This window comes from Cydia amplana, chromosome 15 (genome assembly GCF_948474715.1).
Source record: "Cydia amplana chromosome 15, ilCydAmpl1.1, whole genome shotgun sequence".
NCBI lineage: Eukaryota > Metazoa > Arthropoda > Insecta > Lepidoptera > Tortricidae > Cydia > Cydia amplana.
Genome location: NC_086083.1, coordinates 14,959,347 through 14,980,186, shown reverse-complemented (window position 1 = coordinate 14,980,186; position 20,840 = coordinate 14,959,347). Strand labels below are relative to the sequence as shown.

Here is a 20,840-nt window from a genome sequence, read left to right as displayed (position 1 = left end):
ACAGCAGCGGTCGGCAACCCGCGGCCCGTGGGCCGTATGCGGCCCGTGAACCTGTCACTTGCGGCCCGCGAGCCTCCCTGGCTATTTTGTATGTAATATTGACAAACGACAATGTCTAGTCTAGTCATCAATATTAACAAAGTGCGACCCGCGTCAACTTCGTTACCTACTATGTGGCCCTTGGCTGCTAAAAGGTTGCCGACCGCTGCGTTAGAGGGAGCAAGTGATATTGCTATCTCATTCTACCGCATGGCTGCGTCCCTTGGAGTGGCCGGCGTTGGCCCATCGTGTAGAGGAGCCATAAGAGTCAATATCTACGCCCACAAATATTAATATTATTAATTCATTTTAGTGATAAGCTTATTATAATTAATTTTAAATAAGTACATAAGTTTGTAACCCATAACTTGCGTCGGGGATCTCGGAAACGGCTCTAACGATATCGATGAAATTTGCCATGGGGGTTTTGGGGGGCGAAAAATCGATCCAAGTCTTATCTCTGGGAAAACGCGCATTTGGTGTTTTTATATATGTTTTCCGAGCAAAGCTCGGTCTCCCAGATATTATTTGAAGAGACAATCCCTGGCCAAACTAAATCATTTTATACAAACACTACAATTTTATCAAAACGTTACCAAATTAAAAAAAAACTCAAAAACGAAATATGACCAGAGCCAGTGATTTGAAAAAAGTATTTACATTTTAAACGGTTGGAATTCTCCAGTAACCTTTAACTTTTCGATAAACTAATATTAATAATAACAAACGAAACATTTTACGCAATTAGGGAAAACCACATAGATTACCCAAAATACGGAGTTAGATAAACTTGTTTTTTTACCATCTATCTGCTGACAGAGACAGGACCTCTCTCTGTCCCTCTCAGCATGAGGTACGTGTACAGCAAACAGGTAAATGTGATACCTTACCCCGTCCACTTGAGGAAATTTGAATATAAACCTACATTGCTGCACAAACTTGTACGTATTCCAACCCTTAATGTCAAAACAATATATCTATCCATCTACATAAAAATGATATTTCGGAAGTAGAAAATTAAAAATTAAATATATTATTTGCGAAAGAGTCAAGTGGATGAAAACTAGAGCATGGACGGAAACTAGCGCAATTACCCTATTTCGTGTATTTAACTTTGTGTTATTTTAAAATAGTTGCAAACTTACAATTTATTAAGTTTTTGGCAAACATTTAATTTTTGGTACCTATAAGCTTTTATCGCTGACTGTACTTTTCTTTCCACAGGCACCTCGTAGCAATGAGTTTTTCGGAGTTTACCAGTTGTTTTTCGGTGAAGGAAAACATCGTGAGAAAACCGGACTAATCCCCCTTTTATCTTTATCTTAGCTTCCCCTCTGGGTTGGAAGGTCGGATGGCAGTCGCTTCCGTAAAAACTGGTGCCTATGTCAAATCATGGGATTAATTGTCAAGCAGACCCCAGGCTCCCATGAGCCGTGGCAATATGCCGGGACACCGCGAGAAAGATGATTAGTCGAAAAGTACTTTCGCAACACTTTGTACGAATGTTTACTAAGAAGAGAAGTCTTTTTGTAATAACTCAAAAGGGTGAATCAACTTTTAGAACACTGATTTCGTGTCCCTAGACTTCCTAGCAAAAAAAACTATATGATATAACTTTTCTTCTTCTGCGTTACCGTACAAAATGTAACTTTTATCTGATCAAGTTGTTAATTTTAATGTGTTCTTTAATACTTATGGATCTAATAACGCCCGTGTAAACAAAAAAGTAAAAATATCGACATGGTTTTTGAAAAAACAATTTTTCTTTGGTAGGGAGTCCTAGGGACACGAAATTAAGTGTTTTAAAAGTTGATTCACCCAAAAACGGCTAAACTAATCATGTCTTTCTTAAGCTCTATTTCTACGATTTTTTTTTTCATATTTTTTGGACCCTTGGTTCAAAATATTCACTTTATCTAAAAGTGTTTAGTTGAAGACCCCTATTCGTTTTGAAAGACCTATATTTATATATCCATGCCAAATTGCAGATTTCTAGCAGTAACGATCACGGAGCAAAGCCTCGGACAGCCAGACAGACATGGCGAAACTATAAGGGTTCCTAGTTGACTACGGAACCCTAAAAATGCATCTACTGACAAAAACATACATTATTCGTATGTATCGCTTTAGTACTTAATATCGATTTATAGCTTGCTAACTCTGGGTTTTTACCTTATTGGTTAAAGCTTAACCACATACGAGCTAAATATGGGATCGAATCTATATAGTAAACAGGAAAGCATTTACAAATATTCCCTAACTTTTAGTATCTAAATGTTGACGCAATGACACCAGGAATATCCTGGAAAATACGAAGATAATTCCAATGTGGATAAATATACCGTCATAATTATTGTTGAATTTAACAAATAATTAAATAATGATATCCAATTAAACATGACATAGCTTATTGAAACACCAGTTTTCCTCATATTGACAAACGATATCGAGAATAATAATTACATACCTAACTACGTTATTTTTTAGGGTTCCGTAGTCAACTTTTGTAGTCTTATAGTTTCGCCATGTCCGTCCGTCTGTCTGTCCGAGGCTTTGCTCCGCGATCTTTAGTGCTAGAAAGCTGATATTGCAAGGATATATAAATCAATAAATCCGACAGTCGTACAATAAAATCTTTAAAAAAAATACGTTAAGTGAACCCCCACCTATTTTTAGGAAATTATTGTTTTATGCCATCTACAGCTTTGATGTCTACCGTTCTCCAATACTCCCTCAATTGCTCAAAGGTTAACTGGAAGAGATCCCTGAAAGGGATACGTCGCCCACCAGCATAGACTACCAGTTCTGGCAGTTCCCGTCAAAGGCGTCGAGGGCATCCGGCCAACGCCATCGAGGTTTGCCCCGACCTCGAGTTCGATTTTATGGCTATGCCCTACGTTTGTTTTTTCTCGATTTTTTAATATATTATGTAATTATAAGAGTTAGAAGCTTTTACTTTTATAACTAACACGTGACTTAAAAAAAGAGTATAAAGAAAAGAAAGTATGAGTGAGAATCGTGTTAGTTTAAATCAATATGGTTAGGAGCTTTTATAGTTTTAATGTAGGTAGGTACATTAATCATATTAATTATTTAATTTACACTTCCACGGTTTTTAACTAAACAAAACTTTTTTTTATGTAACTTAATTAATTACCTACAGAAAATAAATGACGTCATCACCTTGTATAATATATATAAGCGCATTATCCCTGCGTGTGCGCACTCCCGACCGCGCACCCGCAGCGATGGCGGCCAAGTTCCTGTTCCCACTAGCGTTCGTAATAGCCCAGGTGTCCTGCGGTCAGAACAGTCTGACCTTCGTCATAGACAACTCCCCGTCTATGGGCGATGAAATCTCGCAAGTAAAAGATGCCGCCAAGTCTATTGTTGATATTGTTTTGAGGGAAAAGTCGAGTCAGATTGAAGATATAGTGCTGGTGACATTCAGAAATCATGGCGACCCAAAACTTCCATGTAAGTTTTTTTCATTGTATTAATTATTAAAATTATCAATTTATCATATACTAGCTTTTGCCCGCAGCTTCTCACGCGCAGGAGAGTTTTTTTAATTGGACCCCCACTTCACCCCTATAGGGGATGAATTTTGAAAAATCCTTTCTTAGTGGACCCCTAGACCTTATAAGGTACCTACTTGCCAAATTTGGACTTTCTAGTCCCAGCGGTTTGGGCTGTGCGTTGATTTAAGTCAGTCAGTCAGGTCTTTCACGTTTATAAATAAATATAATAAAATGTTACATCAAAATAATTTTAGTACCTAAAGGGGCCCACTGATTATCAGTCCGCCGGACAATATCAGCCTGTCAGTTGTTCGGAACTGTCAACTTTTTGCTCTAACTGAGGCCGATATCGTCCGGCGGACTGTTAATCAGTGGGCCCCTTAACTCATGAACTCATGATTTTAGAATTGCACATAAATATTACTTACATAATGTATCTTTATCATATTCTGAATTCAAAATTATATTTTTATTTAACCACGAGTTGACAAAATGACAGTAGTAAATTAATGTCATAAATCAGTTTTTTTTAATATTAGTAATATTAAAAAAAACTGATATTAGTAATATTAAAAAAAAACTGATTTATGACATTAATTTACTACTGTCATTTTGTCAACTCGTGGTTAAATAAAATAGTAGTTTATGCAACAGTGATATAATAAGGGTTCTTAAAATTCAAGGGTCGAAGTTACAAAACGAGACGTAGTCGAGTTTTGTAAAAAAAGACCCGAGAATTTTAAGAACCAATTATGAGCTGTTGCATACATTACTTTTTCTATGACAGCTGCAGCAAAAAAAAAAAAAAAAAAAAAAAAAGTTATTATTGTAAATGAAAACATACCTCTTTCAATCAAGATGATCGGAACTTGTATCTTTAAAAAAAATAGAGCAGTTGTATTATACTCATAAGATGAGCATATGAGCCTATAGACAAATCATTCAAATGACATTGCTTTAGATATCACTGTCAGTCATTTAATTGACACATTTAAGTGCTGGAGTAGAAAAATATAATTTTGAATTCATATTACATATATATAATATGCACTATTTCTACCAACCCTGGTAATCTTATACAATCAAGGAACTTGATTTCTGTACCATTTGGTAAGTACCTTGTTACAGTAACAAATATAACAATGAATATGGGAGCAAGAGATCTCATATTATAGTTCGTTTTTTTTAGTATTAGAAAAAGACTACGCGATCTTTTGTCTCTGAATGATGAATTTACTAGTGACTTTTGTTTACATAGTTAGCAGGTTCCATAGAATGACACTTTAGGTATTTTCTTTTCTTTTATAGCCGCTATACTTAGGAAAAAGACCCGCGATGCAAGAGAACTTAAGCAGGCGCTCGACTCAGTTACTTTAGACTCTGCGTACTGTTTAGAGGTCGCTCTGTCGGGTATGAAGAAAGGTTTAGAGGAGAGTCGCCAAGGTTCTTACATGTATGTATTCACTGATACCACATCAGAGGATTACAATAGATTTGAGGAGATCAAGACTATGTGTCAGGAGAAACAAATTCAAGTAAGGCCAAACCCTAAAACTTAGTTGTATTTTTTCGTAAAGATCCGTTATACGTGTGCCCATTATGAAAGCAGATAAGTTGCTTTGGTTTCATTGTACCTACCTTAATTTCATATAGCCTTTTATTAAAAATCCTTTATCGAAATAGGAATAGTGTCAACATGTCTGAATCACGTTCTCAAAATGCCTAAACTTCAAATCGACGTGGGGTCACAATACCTAAAAGTCAAATTACCTACATTAAATAATAAATGCTAAAAATATTATTGCCCACCGTATAAAATTGCACATAAGAAGTATTTAAACTAAATATATATAAAATAGAAGTCCCATCGGCAATTTGGTTAGGTTAGGTATTTGAAGAAACGTATACTTATCAACATTTGGTTACTTTGGGACATGGACGATATGATTATAACATTTGGGCATGAAGAAGAAAACGATTTGACATTTAGGCATTTTGGCACTAAGTTGTTTTGAAATTTAGGGCAAGAAAAGACAGTGGCATTATGATATTTATTATTTGGTGTACCCTTGTTTTGTCGACAAACTTTTCATCGAATAGGTATTATTTCATCGACAACGATTCATCGAAACATTAGTACTCGTAATATTGTTTGGCGTTATTTTGTTTCATATACTATTTATTTCAATTTTTCTTACTGCGTAGAAATACTATCCAATGAATATTACTTGATCGCTGATTCGTTTCAAATTCTTTTTTTATTTTAACACAACACTAAACATTGCAATTCGTTTGTTCGACGTATTACTTTGATACATTTTTATATGTCGTACTACATTTTATACATTTTTCTGTTGTAAGTATTTTCAAATTATGTTTATAATTATGTCATACAAATATGTATAATAAAACTAGGTTACTTAGGTTAGGTTAGAACTGCGAACCCACACAGAAACGAACGGCTTTCAAAGTAGGTTTAGATTAGGTTAGAACTGCGACTCCACACAGAAGCGAACGGCTTTCAAAGTAGGTTTAGGTTAGGTTAGATCTGCCACCCCACATAGAAACGAACGGCTTGCAAAGTAGGTTTAGGTTAGGTTAGAACTGCGACCCCACACAGAACCGAACGGCTATCAAAGTAGGTTTAGGTTAGGTTAGAACTGCGACCCCAAACACTATACAGAAAAGAACGGCTTTCAAAGTATTACAAATATGAAATAAATATGAAATATTACAAATTGAAATAATATTATGCGTAATAAATTTTATTAAATGCAATCCAAAATAACATAAGAAAACCCGGAAAGAATTACCATATAAACTATATACAAAATAACTCAAGTACCAATTAAAAGTCCCAGATTTAAATTAACTAGTATCGATTCTTTGACTTGTCGATGAAATGAAAATACTTGAAACGTTGTCTTCGAAAAACATTCGATGAAAATGTCTGTCGGCAATTCAAGGGTAAACCTTATTATTTAGGCACATTAATTTATTCTTTCAGGTCGTTATAATCATCACTGATATAACCTGTGGTATGGAGTCCGACGAAGGGTACAAGGTTTTCCAGAAAATAGCAACGGCGTGTAGCGGACAAGTTTTTAGAGTCGACAAAGGGGAAGTCAACCAGGTACAGTTAGGTTTCTACATACATACCTACACTTTTTGACCAAAGGGCCACGGCATGGCAGCTATTTTACCAAACTGACAAACACCTGCCACTAACACTTTTCTGTACAATACCGGTCGTATTTTTACGACAATTGTCATACCTACGTTGTAAAACAGGGATCTGGGCTATAACCGCGAAAATCAAAGTTCGCAAAATGCGGGCATTTTTCTCTTTCAGTCTTATTACGCCTTCATTGGAGTAAAAGAGAAAGATCCCCACAATTTGCGAACTTCGGTTTTCGCGGTAGTAGCTAGCCAGTATCTACTAAATTACTTATTTTTAATTATTTTATTTAATGTCTTCTTAACGGGTAGATTCTCAAGAAAATAATTAGCATGAATGTTTATCGTAAATTATAAGTATTTAATGGTAATTCGAGTGTAAAAGAATTATTTTTAGGAAAAGACTCTGCCAATGTTATTTTCTTGTCTTTTCTTCGTAAAAATGTGTAAAGTCGGGTGTGAAATAGATACCTTACAATTGTTCAACAGCCTGCAGGCTTGAAAAACAGCGCGCATCTTGCTTGTACTTGTCGAAATAGTATAAAACATCTATATTTATTAAAATTTAAAAGGGACAGTCTGACGGGTCTAAAGAACGCAAAGCTCTTTATGCAAGGAGTAGACTCCGGCTGGAGCAAAAAGCATTGAAAACTTAGCAAAAGACAACTCCAAATCATAACAGGGGTGTTTACTGGCCATTACAGGATTAAAGGAATTCTGGCCAAGATGGGACAGTCTGACAACACCGATTGTCGTATGTGTGGCGAAGAGGAAGAGACAGTAAAACACCTAATGTGTGAATGTCCCGCACTCGCCAGACAAAGAATGAAGGACTTTGGAGCAGGATATCTGGAACCAAAGGATTTTAAAACGCTACCCATGAGCTCCATCATCTGGCACATGGAGATGGTGGGAAAAGCTCTTGACTAGTTGACGGATCTTTCCTAGGGGGTTATTGCACATGAGATCCCTGTGGGTCGAAGTGTATCCGCAAGGGCCCCTGAAAACCATAAGATGTTAAAATCTCGGCTTCAATGATTGTTTGTGATGTTATGGATCGCAATCTGAATAAAGTAATCATCCATCTAGGAATTCTAGGATTACTTAATCTACAAAATACGTAGGTATTCTAAATTTACGTTTTGTGATTTTATTTAAGGTAATCGAGGACGTAAAGGAAACCATTAAGGGCGACAGGACTGTGATGGCGGTCGCGACTGTCCCTGCAAATACGTGGGAAAATGTAAATGTAAGTGAAATCTAATTATACACAGTATGAGGAAAGTACTTCTAATTTAATGAAAACTAGTAAAAGAAATTTCTACCAAACTAGTCTGGTCGCATTTTTTGCCCAAAAACTCAGCCTCACTGTGCAGAGGGGGAACGCGGCCAGTGTCTTGGGAACAATGCCTCCTTAGGCTAATTTAGGATTAGACTTTTGATTTATTTTGTTATTTAATCTCAGTTATTTAATGATAAGATCGTAAAACCTAACGATTCTGAAAACGATGAACCCAAACAAGTAGCCCTCACCTCTTTCTGTTTTTAATTTGTAATAAGTGTAACCCATTTAATTACCCGTTTTTAATAGAAAACAACGATGATGCCATAATGACTGTGTCTCAACCGCAGTAACTATATTACGCATTATTCAATTTATCCTTCCTGAAGTTTAAATTATGTTCGTCTCATTCGGAAAAGCATATATTATCCCAACCGGTCTTCCTATTTAGTTATTTACCTATTTGTTTTGAATATTATCCTTACAAATCTGACTGAAAGACTAAAAATATATCCATAGTTGTTCTCGAAACTTGTCTAAGTATATATTTTATTTGGTATTGTATTAATTATATCTACCATTATTTCAGTTCACAATCGACGAGCAGACGGAGTACGCAGTGGTGTCAGCTTCTGGGTCGGATGTGGTTCTACAGGTCTATGACCCGGCCTCCCGGTTAAAAACCGGCACGCAAATTACGTGGACGAAGAATGTGAAGGTAACACTAATAGAAATAGAAATAATTTATTCGTAAACAAAAACACATAAGAAAACACAATACACTCCTTTTTTGGGCAGTCGTGTAAAAATATACCAAGAAGAAGCATAAGAATAAAGTACCATGAAATGTTCTCATCTCAGCATTATGCTGGCGACTTCCAACGCTGATTTTTTGATTAGACCAAAGGTAAAAAAAAAACACAGCAGGTAACACAAAAATCTCTACAAAAGAAAAAAAACATAGAATAGATAAAATTGGCACGTTGACTATATATTTATGATAGGATTCAATCTTTCTTTTCAAATATTTGTAAGGAACCAACTGAAGGGGTGTTTGAACTGAATCAACAAAAACACTAGATTTGATTATACACGAAATCATTAAAACTAAATATCTATTTTAATACTACCTACTTATATACTATGTTTTATGTACATATGATTTAAATAAAACACAGTCTCATTTTACTATATTACTTCGTTATAATGTGGATGAGATTAAAGTCTTTCTTCTTATACATTCCAGGTCACCAAACTTACTAATTTAATTCCCGGCACCTACACAGCGAAGGTGAGAGGCAACTCCACAGTTAGCATAATGGTGTTCGGACGTACCGACTTCAATTTCCAACATGGCTTCTCCACTGCAGTGCAAACTAACATGAAGGCTACAGACACACAACCCACTACAGGTACAAAGCAACGTATTTTAGTTTACCCAAATTGCATTTCAAATGGTAAAGAACTCGTGAACAACGCGTATTTTTGACATAAGAAACTTCTGCAGCATATACTCCTTCAGGTGAAGTAGAACGGAAGACGACGCATTCGGAATTTCGGACTTATTTTGAAATTATCAGGAAGTGTCCTATGAACGATCACCTTCCTCCCAACAGTCCTAGAACTTAAAAGCTTAGTTTCTTCCAGGAGCCTTGTGGGTTAGGCCAGATTTAGCAAACTAGCGACAAAACTCTCATTAGCTCGATCATATCTACAATCTCACACCCTTCATCAGGCTCCACTGTTTCAAATGATCTCAGTGAAACGTAAACATATAAGTAGAAGAACATATTGTATTGAAATATTTCTACATCGCGGAACACTCCAGTAGGCGTATGATGGATAACTTTATCGCCGTTTATTAACACCGCGCGATTGTTAGAAAGACCACCACATCCGTACGTTTCTCCAGTCACCCCTGACTCTAATTTGTATTTTTCAACAGCCGTCCCAACACTCCTAATGGTGTCCGTGCATGACGAGAAGCACTCCGCAATCATCCGCGAGGTGGAGCTTCTGGACATGCGCGACCAGGTCGTCAGGACACTGCCACTGACGAACGTGCAAGGAGACATTTACAAGACTGACATGTTCCTGTCACCAGAACATACGTTTAAGATCGTTGTACGTATCTTGGCATTACGCTCGAAAGTTTCTCAATCTTGCTTGATCTAAATCCCGATGATCAAAACAAAAAGAATCGACTGTCAAATATTTACATCTGCAATTGTACTCGTAACATAGGTACTTATCAACATCTAACCTTCTAACCGAGAGGGTAAACTAGACCTTATTGGGATTAATCAGCTTTCCTCGCGATGTTTTCCTTGACCTAAAAGCGACTGATATCACTACATAGTATAAAACAAAGTCGCTTCCCGCTGTCTGTCTGTCCCTATGTATGCTTAGATCTTTAAAACAAAACTCATCGGTAGGGAGCCTGGGTTGAACCGCCGAGCTCTGAATTGAAGTAACGAATAAAATAGCAAATATAAAATAACTAATTGCGTGTGTAATTTCTCAGGTAGTTGGAACGGCTAAAAACACTAGGACCACAGTGAAACGCGTTGCTAAAACACCGGTCACACCAATACAATCAGGTAAAAGCAATTAAGTTTAAACTAAGTATGTATTAAGTTTAAACTATAAGTGTGTGGGCCACATGTGGGCTAAATCAACCACCAATTGGGTCCCACAAAATCGAACTCGAGGTCGCGGCAAACCTCGACGGCGTTGGCGGGATGACCTCGACGCCTTTGACAGGAACTGGTGGGAGACCAGACTGGTGCAAGACCGGGATACGTAGAAAGGGAGGAGGGAGGCCTTTGCCCAGCAGTGGGACACTCTAGGCTCATATAAATAAAAATAGAAAATGTATTAGGTTGTGTTGAAGGAGCAGTGTGTAAGTTTTCAATGCAAGTTTACTTAGGTACCTACTGAAATCACATGTAATTTCTGTACGTTCATAATAAAACGTACATTAAATGTACATACCTACGTCCCTCTTACTACAGAGTAGCAGCAGAAGTTGCTAAGCGGGCGAGGTGTTCAAAATTACCTTGACGCGCTCTTATTCTCTCAACAATAAAGTCGCGTCAAGATCATTTGATCACTATGCTACGTTTTACAGACAATTACGATTACAACAAAACTACTTCGTTCACTTCAAAACGAGTGTACTTATTTGCAGTGGCTCCAGCAATATCCAAAACACCGTCAGTTCTGCACGTTAAAGAAGGCGCATCGGTCGACATACACTGCAGGTAGAGTACTTGAGTATTTTATCTTCTATACTTCCAAACAATATTGTAAAGTCCGTCACCATACGACTGTCAAAAACTTCAGCTATGTCATACGTCGGTTCTGGCCTCGAATGTCCAATTCCTTAAATGTCCATTTTCCTCGAATGTCTAATTTCCCGAATGTCCATTTGCTCGAAGGTCCAATTCCCGGAATGTCCATTTGCTCAAAGGTCCAATTCCCGGAATGTCCATTTGCTCTAAGGTCCAATTCCCGGAATGTCCATTTGCTCGAAGGTCCAATTCCCGGAATGTCCATTTGCTCGAAGGTCCAATTCCTTAAATGTCCATTTTCTTCGAATGTCTAATTCCCGAATGTCCGTTTATCGAATGTCCAATTCCCTGAATGTCCATATCACCATGGAAATAGATCTACGGCTACAACAACGGGTACTGGATTTACTACGTATAAAATCATGTTCTGTGTTTGTAGAAGGAACTCCAAATTATACCCACTTGGTCATTAAAGGAAACTAAAATATTTTACTTGCAGAATTACCGCAGGCAAACCTAGGCCCCAAATATCGTGGTACGTGAAAAAACAGGACGCGAGCAGGTTCACTGCGCTGTCAAACACGGACGAAGTTTTCCACGTAACCGCAGCCTTGTCCAACGATCAGTACAAGTGCGTTGCGAAGAATGTTAAAGCGTCAGACGTATATACTGTAACTCTTGACTTGCAAAGTGAGTAATTAGGTTTAAAAGTTTTTTTCTATGAAAATTTTCCCGATTAATTGAGAGAGAATTCCCATTACCTACTGGGGAAAATAGGGTCTACATCATGAGATCACGAGGTATGGGAATGTACCATCCTGAGTGTCTACTTCAGGGGTCACTAAATACGGTCCGCATCCGGACCTATTCTATTCTATTTTTTTGCTAATTTAATAAACTCAAGGAGAAACGGACCGCGATGGTCATTTTATTTTAGGAACAGGACCGCTGAAGAAACCACTGATCTACTTAATACTCATCATTTTCCTAGCCTTGTCCCGGCTATTGCCACGGCTCATGGGAGCTAGAAATCCGCTTGGCACTAATAATCTGACCTTGAGACTAAGACCTATTGGAATTTAGTCTGACATTCTCGCAATGTTTTTGTTCACAGAAAAGCGACTGATTTAATCAAATGATATTTCGTAAATAAATTCCAAAAAACTCATTGGTACGGCGCACCAGCGTTTGAACACTTTGAACCTGCGATCTCCGGATTGAAAATTTGAAAGTCGCATGCCCTTAAGGTAAGGCGGTGCGTGAGCGAGGCGCGCCGCTTTTACATATAAAACGCTCACGTCACGCCCCGCCCGGAAAACGCGCCTGTGTGAAGGAACCTTTACCGCTAAGCTGCCAGCGCTTCTACTTAATACCATAGAGAAAAAAATACATAGAGTGCTCACTCCATACATCAGTTCAGACTATTCATTTCAGTGTCTACATCTAGCATCGAGTAGCGGAACTATCAGTACTGCTACTTGACAATAGATGTAGCACCGACCGGAAAGTCTTATCTCAACAGCATAAGACTTTCCGGTCGGTGCTACATCTATTGTCAAGTAGCAGTACTGATAGTTCCGCTACTCGATGCTAGATGCTAATAGTCTTTTTGGTACTAAAACTGATGTATGGAGTGAGCACTCTATGTATTTTTTTCTCTATGTTAATACCTACCTACTAGTGGCTCTGTGAGCTGTAGACCTCGCGAGCAGAGCTTAAAACTGAATAAATGTAATGTAATATACATGTAATATAAACCAAAAATTAAAAACGACATAAAGCTATGAACAAAAATTAAACGAATACGCTTAACCCGCGCTTAATAAATAAATAATACGAATTTTTTCATTTTTTCAAAATAAAAAAATAAAATAAAAAACAACTATACGAAATTTAAGTATAAAAAAAATACAAAAAGTTATGTAGCAGTATACAATTACTGGGGATGGAACCAGGGACCTCCCGATGTAAACAAAAACAAAAAAAGCGAACGTTTGCAAAATACGCCATTATAGTTCTTACTTCTTACTAAAGCTGACGAAATTTAGCTACTAATTCTCAAGTAAAAACTAAATATCTAATTACCGCCAAAACTACCGATACAAATTTTCTGAATTTTTGGCCATTTAATCTATAAACATATCTCAAAAAGAAAAAACTCTTATGATACCGATACGACTATTTGTTTAGGCGGGAGCTATCACGATTCCGCCATTTTGAAAAATTGCCAAAAACCGGATCGACAAAAAAAAAATATTTAGTCATAGAATTCGGTCACAAAATTTCACGAAAATCGGTTAAAAATTGCGACCTGTAGAGGAGAACATCCGGACATACAAAAGCAAAATGCCCGAGTCAAAACGTAGACCTTCGCTACGCTTCGGTCAACTATATGTACCAAAATTCAATTAAATTTAAAGTAGATTGGTATTGCAACATTAAAGCCAACCAATTCTTTATCTCATGTCATGGTTTTGTGTCCCAGGCCCACCGCGGATAGTTTTCGTCCCGCCCAACACCGCCGAGTACTATGGCGTGGAAGGGGACGTAGCCATGACACTGCCTTGTGCCGCTCTAGGATTCCCCACCCCCACCATAAAATGGACGGTCGACAACAAAGTTGTTGGCAGAGGTACGTAAAACAGACAAAAATATGGTCGCTAAGATCAATAAGAATAAGAATAGTTTATTATCTAAAAGTGTTACATAGTTACCAGGGGCACATAGTTACTCCTGTATCGCGGGGAACCAGTTACACGTACATCAGTCGCCATCAGATATATCGGAGCGGCCAAGGTGTTCACAATATCTGAACACGCACTCTAACGCCCTGACAATAGACTAATAGAGGCGTGTTCAGATATTGTGAACTTAGCCGTTCCGATATATTTGATGGCGACTGTACAACAGAATTTAGTTTCGTATGCAAGTCATACTATATCAATGTGGAGATGAGCAGCATATTTATATATTGGTACCTATTTATTGCTGGGAAGACCGTCATAGGGCAATAATTCTCGTATTATACGTTGGTCGCTCAGACAGTCAGAAAGGAAGAGCTCAATTAACCTTATAATTTTTACAGCCAGAAAAAAATACCGAAATACAAAACTTTAACTCTTTTATAGACAAATCAAAGGACCTGTACGTAGAGAACAACGCATTGATTCTGCGAAACCCCAAAGAAATCCACTCAAGCATCAACTCTCACTACGTCTGTCGTGCCAAGAATAACAACGGCGAAGTTGCTCAACCCTATAAAGTTACTATTTCAAGTAAGTATGTATAAGGTTTTAGGTACATACTACTAAAGTCACGGAATATCAAATAATGATCAAATACTTATGTTGATTGCACTTCTGCATGCTGCTCCATAAGTAATATTTACACATGTAACTTGTAATTAATTCAATAAAAAACTGTACCTAAACTCTCGCGTTTTCTACACATATTTAATTACACAATCACTGAACAGTCGAAAGTTTTAATTTTCGACCATTGCAAACGGCAAACTGAAAAGCTACACTGTGCTGTGATTGGTTGGTTTTAAAGGTGTCAATTTAGCGCGCATGCGTACTAATCTGTAGTGTTGCCGTAGGTAAAAAAATGAAAAGTTGAGGTTTTTTTTTAAATATTTATTTTTATAAAATGGCTAAACATTAATTTAAAGATTTCACAATTTCACAAAAGGAGTGAAACTAAAAAATGCTCACTTTTGATAACATTCCTCATTTCGCGCCCGCATGTGTTAAATTTTTGCTGATTATTCTAGTGTCATTTAGCTTGACAAACAATCGATTTTACTGTGGCACTGATGCATCAGATTTGATTTAAAAAATATATATGGTTGTCTGTAAAGTCCATTTACGGACGATAATTTTGCGTGATAACGTCATAAGAAAACATTGATGAAAAACTGCATACTTTTATACATTACCTTGGAGATCAGAGGGGCTACCGCGAAAACCGAAATTCGCAAATTGCGGGGATCTTTCTCTTTTACTCCAATGCAGGCGTAATTAGAGTGACAGAGAAAAATGTCCGCAAATTTTGAAATTCGATTTTCGCGGTTATACACACAACGTGCTTTTTCTTGCATACTACCGGTGTTCATCGATTTATAAGACGTTATCACGCCAAAAGGCTATTGCTATGATGAAACAAAAAATTAAGTTCAGGTACAATATAACAAAACAACACTGGTAACAAATATTTGTGGTAAAATTGATGAGACACAGTTAATGCACTAATTACTGGTACATATTTGGCCACAAACGGTTAACATTTTTTTTTTTACTTTTCAGAATATGTCGATTCTGGTAACGCTAATGGTAGCCACTTCGGTTCTCTAGACCATCCATACGATTTCGTCTGCCCACTGCCCTATACGGACCCAAATTCAGTGAGGTGGTTTAAGGTATTATTTTTTTGTATTTTTATTCTATTTTCTGTCTTTTTTTTAGTGACAGCTTTGGTTAAGCAAATAATCTGCTTCAGTGGATAAAAAATGAGCCATCAATCAAATAATTTCGTTAGAAAATAATAAAAAATATATGGTGGTCTGTAAAGTCGGTTTACGGGCGATAATTTTGCGTTATAACGTCATAAAAAAACATTGATGAAAAATTGCATACTTTTATTCGTTACCATGGAGATCTGCCCACAAAATGACACTTTTTCGTGCATGCTACCCATAGAAGGTAGCATCCTATAGAAGTGGTCTACGCGTGCCTCCGTGAGGGACAAAACATATAGATTCCACCAATCATAGCGTCGTATTGCGACGCTATGATTGGTCGAATTTATTTGTTATGGTGGGCAACAAATGAATTCGACCAATCACGGTGGTCAATTTACGGTGGGGAATAAAACAAGATGTGAGACTGTGACAAGGACAAACAATAATAGCGCTTTCTCTGCTACTCCTACTGAAATATACATAAGACTATCCCGTTCTGTCAGTTATCCCCACCACTCATGCCCAATCCAGTTATACTAGATTCATGATGCTACCGGTGTTCATCGATTTATAAGACGTTATCACGTCAAAAATGAAATGCAAGGTTCGACTCCATTCATAAAATGTGCCAATAAATGACGTTTCATTAAGGTGTCGCGTTTTCAGAACTTCACTCACTACACGAATGGCCCTTCTTTACACTTCGATCATCCGACGGACATGGACAGTGGCAACTACACCTGCCGCGTGAGCGATATGAACGGAGCTGTCTCTCATACTGTCGAAATAGTTTTTGGCTCTCCGCCGAAAAGAGATCGGTCATCATTCAATATTAGGTGGAGTGGAGAAGAATGGAAAAAAATCGCTTGTTATTCCAATGAAAGTCCTCTAGGCAAGGTATAGTATTTATATGCAGTGCAATTTAAATTGTAGGTACTTGGTTATTGTTGTTTTCATGTAATCAGTTTCATAGTTTAAAAAAACTCAAAGATGCCATTTCCTCGATTATATATAATGTTAGTTAAAGAAATATGTCGCTACATCCTACAAGGGTCCATATATAAGTAACTGCTCATAACGTAACGTACATATACAAGTACTTGGATGAATATCTCTGAATTCCCAAACTACATGAATATTAGTATTCCATAATTTAAAAATGTATTTTCAGTACGAATGGCTTTACAATGGAAAGAAAATGGAGGGTGTGCATGAGCAATCCCTGCGGCCAATCGGTTGGGGACAATATACTTGTCATATCACTCACCCTCTCGGAAACCTGGACCTCAACTTCCAAGTTTCAACTAAGGACAACGGTACTGTATCCATTTTTATTTTTATTATAAACTTATTTCAAACAGTCCGAGGATAATTAATAATAATTATCTTACTAACGCATATCTCAGGTTTTTTTGACACATTAAATAGAAGATCACAAAGATATTGAGTTTTTAAGTATTTAGTAGTAGTAAGTTTTGTAATTTAAACGAGTTTCTACATTTTTTCTAGAATGTGGGATCCCAACATCATTTTTGAAGGCGGAACGTGCGCCTCTTGTATTGGACTCGTCCCTAACATGGCTTTCCATACCAACCAGCGGACAGTATTTAATGATGCCACACTCTGAAAAACTTCAGTTGATTTGTCAAGACGACAAATCATATTCAAACAGTTTCACTAAGTTTCCTACATCAAAGTCACTTTACGCCACCTGCGATAAAGAAGATTCTTTCCTAGTTGACGGCATTTCACGAAAAATATCGGAATTGAACTGCAAAAACAGCGTAACACCAAGTGTACTTAAAACAGGAAAACAGTGTCTGGGGGCGAATACAGAGCTGAAGCAAGTTGGATTCCACGTTAACGGCTTCACTGATGTTTATCAATCATGCGTGGATACCACCAAAAACGTTCCGTTGTATACGAAAATGAACACAATCGGTATAAAGAAGGGGTCTAATGGAAAAGTTAAGACGGTTAAAAGGACTTGTGTGGACAAATGTTGTTATGAAAAGACACAGTTAGTGAACGCTGAGGATGTCAGCTTTGGTCCAGCTGAGAAGGCAACATTCATCGATTCTCTCAACTTGGTGAATTATTGCAAGCCGAAAAACAACGTAAGTGTAGAACTATTCTAAACTTCTGTACTTAATACAAGCAGAGGTTATTATATTTTGAAAAAAGTTAATTACATACTTTAAGTTGAAGTAAATGTGCTTAAATTTCGTGTAAATGAAAATTAACATGAATATAATATCTTTTTTCCAGACGAATTGGCATGATATAGAAGAGATAAGTAGGGAAAGAGCGGAAAATGAACAATTTACGGTTTGGTCTGGGGCTGCAAGCTACGCGCAAGTAGGTGGGATTTGGACACCCAAGTATTTATGGAAGGTAAGTGTTTTGAAATATTATTGTTTTTGGTTTATTTGATGTTTGAATGGTCTATAGAATTAGGTCATGGTAAGGCAAAGGCATCTTCTTGTTCTCGAGCTTATCCTTTATATTCAAACAATGCGAGTTTTTTTTACTCGAGTAATTTTAAGAATTGATTACTACTTAGAATTCAGTTATCCTAGAAATATTATAATAGAAAGAAAACCAGATATCGTTTATGTCGATACCCTACTAGTTATGGGAGTGCTTCCTAATATGTACCTATCACTTGACAAGTAATAGTGGGAACTGAGGGTCTACCGCGAACCACGTTCGACGTGTTGCCTCGGGAGAGTCGTGGTGTTCGCGGTGAGCCCTCTGAGTTGGAATTATTTTAAGTTCGCAACGAGATTACAACGTTACTTAACAAATCTTCCAAAAAACCGAAGCCCTTAACTTAGTCATCCTGTTCAGGATCCCACCAGCTATATAACGAGAGTTAACATAATGAGCTAGAGGTATATTGAATAGATATGCCACGAATATTCGGCAACTATTCGGTATTCAGCCTATTCGGCCACTTTGCCGAATATTCGGTATTCGGCCGAATGTTGCCTACTATTTGGCCGAATACCGAATATCTGTTGCACCTACTTAAAAAGAAAAATTGCACAATAAAAATAACCAAAAACTATGTACTTAGGTATATTTAGAATGTGTTCTTGGAAAGTTGTTAAATACGAAGACCCTTTTTTGAGCATTTGTTGATTAAAAAACATTTTATTTTTATCATGAGTCTGTTTTGTTTGACTCTATTCATTAATGCTGTTCAACAAAAATATATCTTAGATAACGTCATCTAAACGTTGAGCTTTGTTAGCGATCAGTTATCATAATAATTGTGACTCAAAATGTTCGCATGTCATGCCGAATATTCGATCGCCGAATATTCGGTATTCGGCCGAAACCACTATTCGGGGCATCTCAATATTGAACTTTTCAAAATGTTGTTAAAGGTCATTAAACAGTCGGACACACTGGAGAAGATGGTGGTAATCCACGAGAACACAGAGCCAGCTGGACCCAAGTTGTGCACCGGCACATGCGGCGAGGAGGTCGTCTGGTTCGAGCCGGTGGGCGACCGCACTTACTGCTGCAGTGTGGATGACTTCAAAAAAGCATTCGGTGTTGCCATAGACTTTAATTAGAGTTGATATATAAACGTAAATTTTATATTAATTTCCTAATAGCTTGAAAGCATTCTTGTTCTTGACTTGTTCAACACATATGCTCTTATTATTAAATTACAATCCTTATATTGATCCAAAAACGAAAATGTTATTATAGCCGGTCAAACAAGTTCTTCAGTAGCAAAAGGCGTAAATTTGCGGCTTTTTCTACTTACGGTAATGGCTTGAAAGAATATAAATCTATTTTTTTATGCCGCCACGTTTGGCTGCGCTTTATGTGATCTGATACTTATATTTGGGTCAAATTATGTTAATCTTTCGCTTTCAATAAAAAATCCATAATAACCTGTTGTTTTACTTAAGTTGTTAAGTATGTTGATCGCACTTGTGACACCCCTGGAGTTGAAAGCATCTATAGGCCAAACAACCACTCACCAGTACTATAGTTTGTCAAAGGACTGTCTCATTTCAAACATAGACAGAGAGAATCATACTATCTTTGTCTTACACTATAGCACGCAAAAGAAAAGGGATGAGTAGGTATAGTTTTTTTTTGTTTTTATATACTTTTTTTTTTTTTTTTTTTTGTTGACGGAGTGGGAATGCATTTACGCACGGTGTGTGGGACTCGCCGCTCCTTGTCCCTCTCTTGGCGAGAGGGGGGGAGAATTTGGCCCTACCCACTAAACCCACTCCGGCGTTTCATCCTCTTTGCCGTTCGTGAGGGCGCACTGGGATCGATATCATACCACCACGGCGCCCTCCGGCAGCCCCGGCTTATCGCCAGGGCACCCTCACAATGCAGGGGGGGGATCAGAAACGCTTGATCCCCACCCCTACGACGTGTGTGGGGCCGTGCAATGCAGGTTCGGTACCCGCCGGCCCCACTAGGGCTCGAGGCGAGCATATGCCCTTCGCCTTCGACCCTGCCGCCTGCGTCGGAGAGGAAGCGCGTCAGCAGCCGCTTCTCGCTCCCTTTCCGCCTCCTCCTTCTGCGACATAACCTCTTCGCAGAAGGAGGCCACCGCTTCCCATTTCCTCTCGCTACCCAGCATCGCCGCTATTATGCTGTGTAGCGAGAGGTCCGCCACCCCCGTCGCTGCCCTGAGGGAAGCTCTTTCCACGGCCCAGCGATTACACTCCTCCAGAGTGTGCTGAGCCGTGTCATCCGCTGCGCCACATTCGTGGCACTGAGGCCCCGGCTCCCTCTGTATTTTGTGCAGGTAGTGTCCAAAACAGCCGTGTCCGGACACCACCTGCGTCACCCTATATGTCAGGGCCCCCTTGCCCCGATCCACCCACTCGTCCATTATCGGGAGAATAGCCCCTATGGTTCGGGTTCCATAGTGGCTATCCTCCAAGGCCTCCCTCCATCTCTCTCGCAGGCGCTCCGCGGCTCCCCGCATCACCCTCTCGGCCTCCTCCGCGTCTGGGAGCTCCCCACGCCCCCTGGCTTCCGCCCTCAGCCGGTACCTGTCCGCTAGCACCCCTGCGTCCAGCTCC

The 20,840-nt window shown here is 38.3% G+C and overlaps 1 protein-coding gene across 1 annotated transcript; it reads left to right on the top strand.

Annotated features, from left to right (window-relative positions):
• Positions 1–3,284: 3,284 nt before the first annotated feature.
• LOC134654615 (hemicentin-1-like) lies at positions 3,285–19,387 on the top strand. The gene is made up of 18 exons (XM_063510079.1): positions 3,285–3,516; positions 4,869–5,095; positions 6,568–6,693; positions 7,897–7,986; positions 8,609–8,737; positions 9,266–9,431; positions 9,965–10,143; positions 10,544–10,619; positions 11,210–11,282; positions 11,812–12,002; positions 13,798–13,944; positions 14,441–14,587; positions 15,617–15,729; positions 16,438–16,668; positions 16,943–17,087; positions 17,281–17,888; positions 18,040–18,165; positions 19,164–19,387. Exons 1-18 carry the CDS (start codon positions 3,288–3,290, stop codon positions 19,353–19,355), a joined length of 3,195 nt encoding a protein of 1,064 aa, XP_063366149.1. The 5' UTR covers positions 3,285–3,287; the 3' UTR covers positions 19,356–19,387.
• The last annotated feature ends 1,453 nt before the right edge of the window (positions 19,388–20,840 follow it).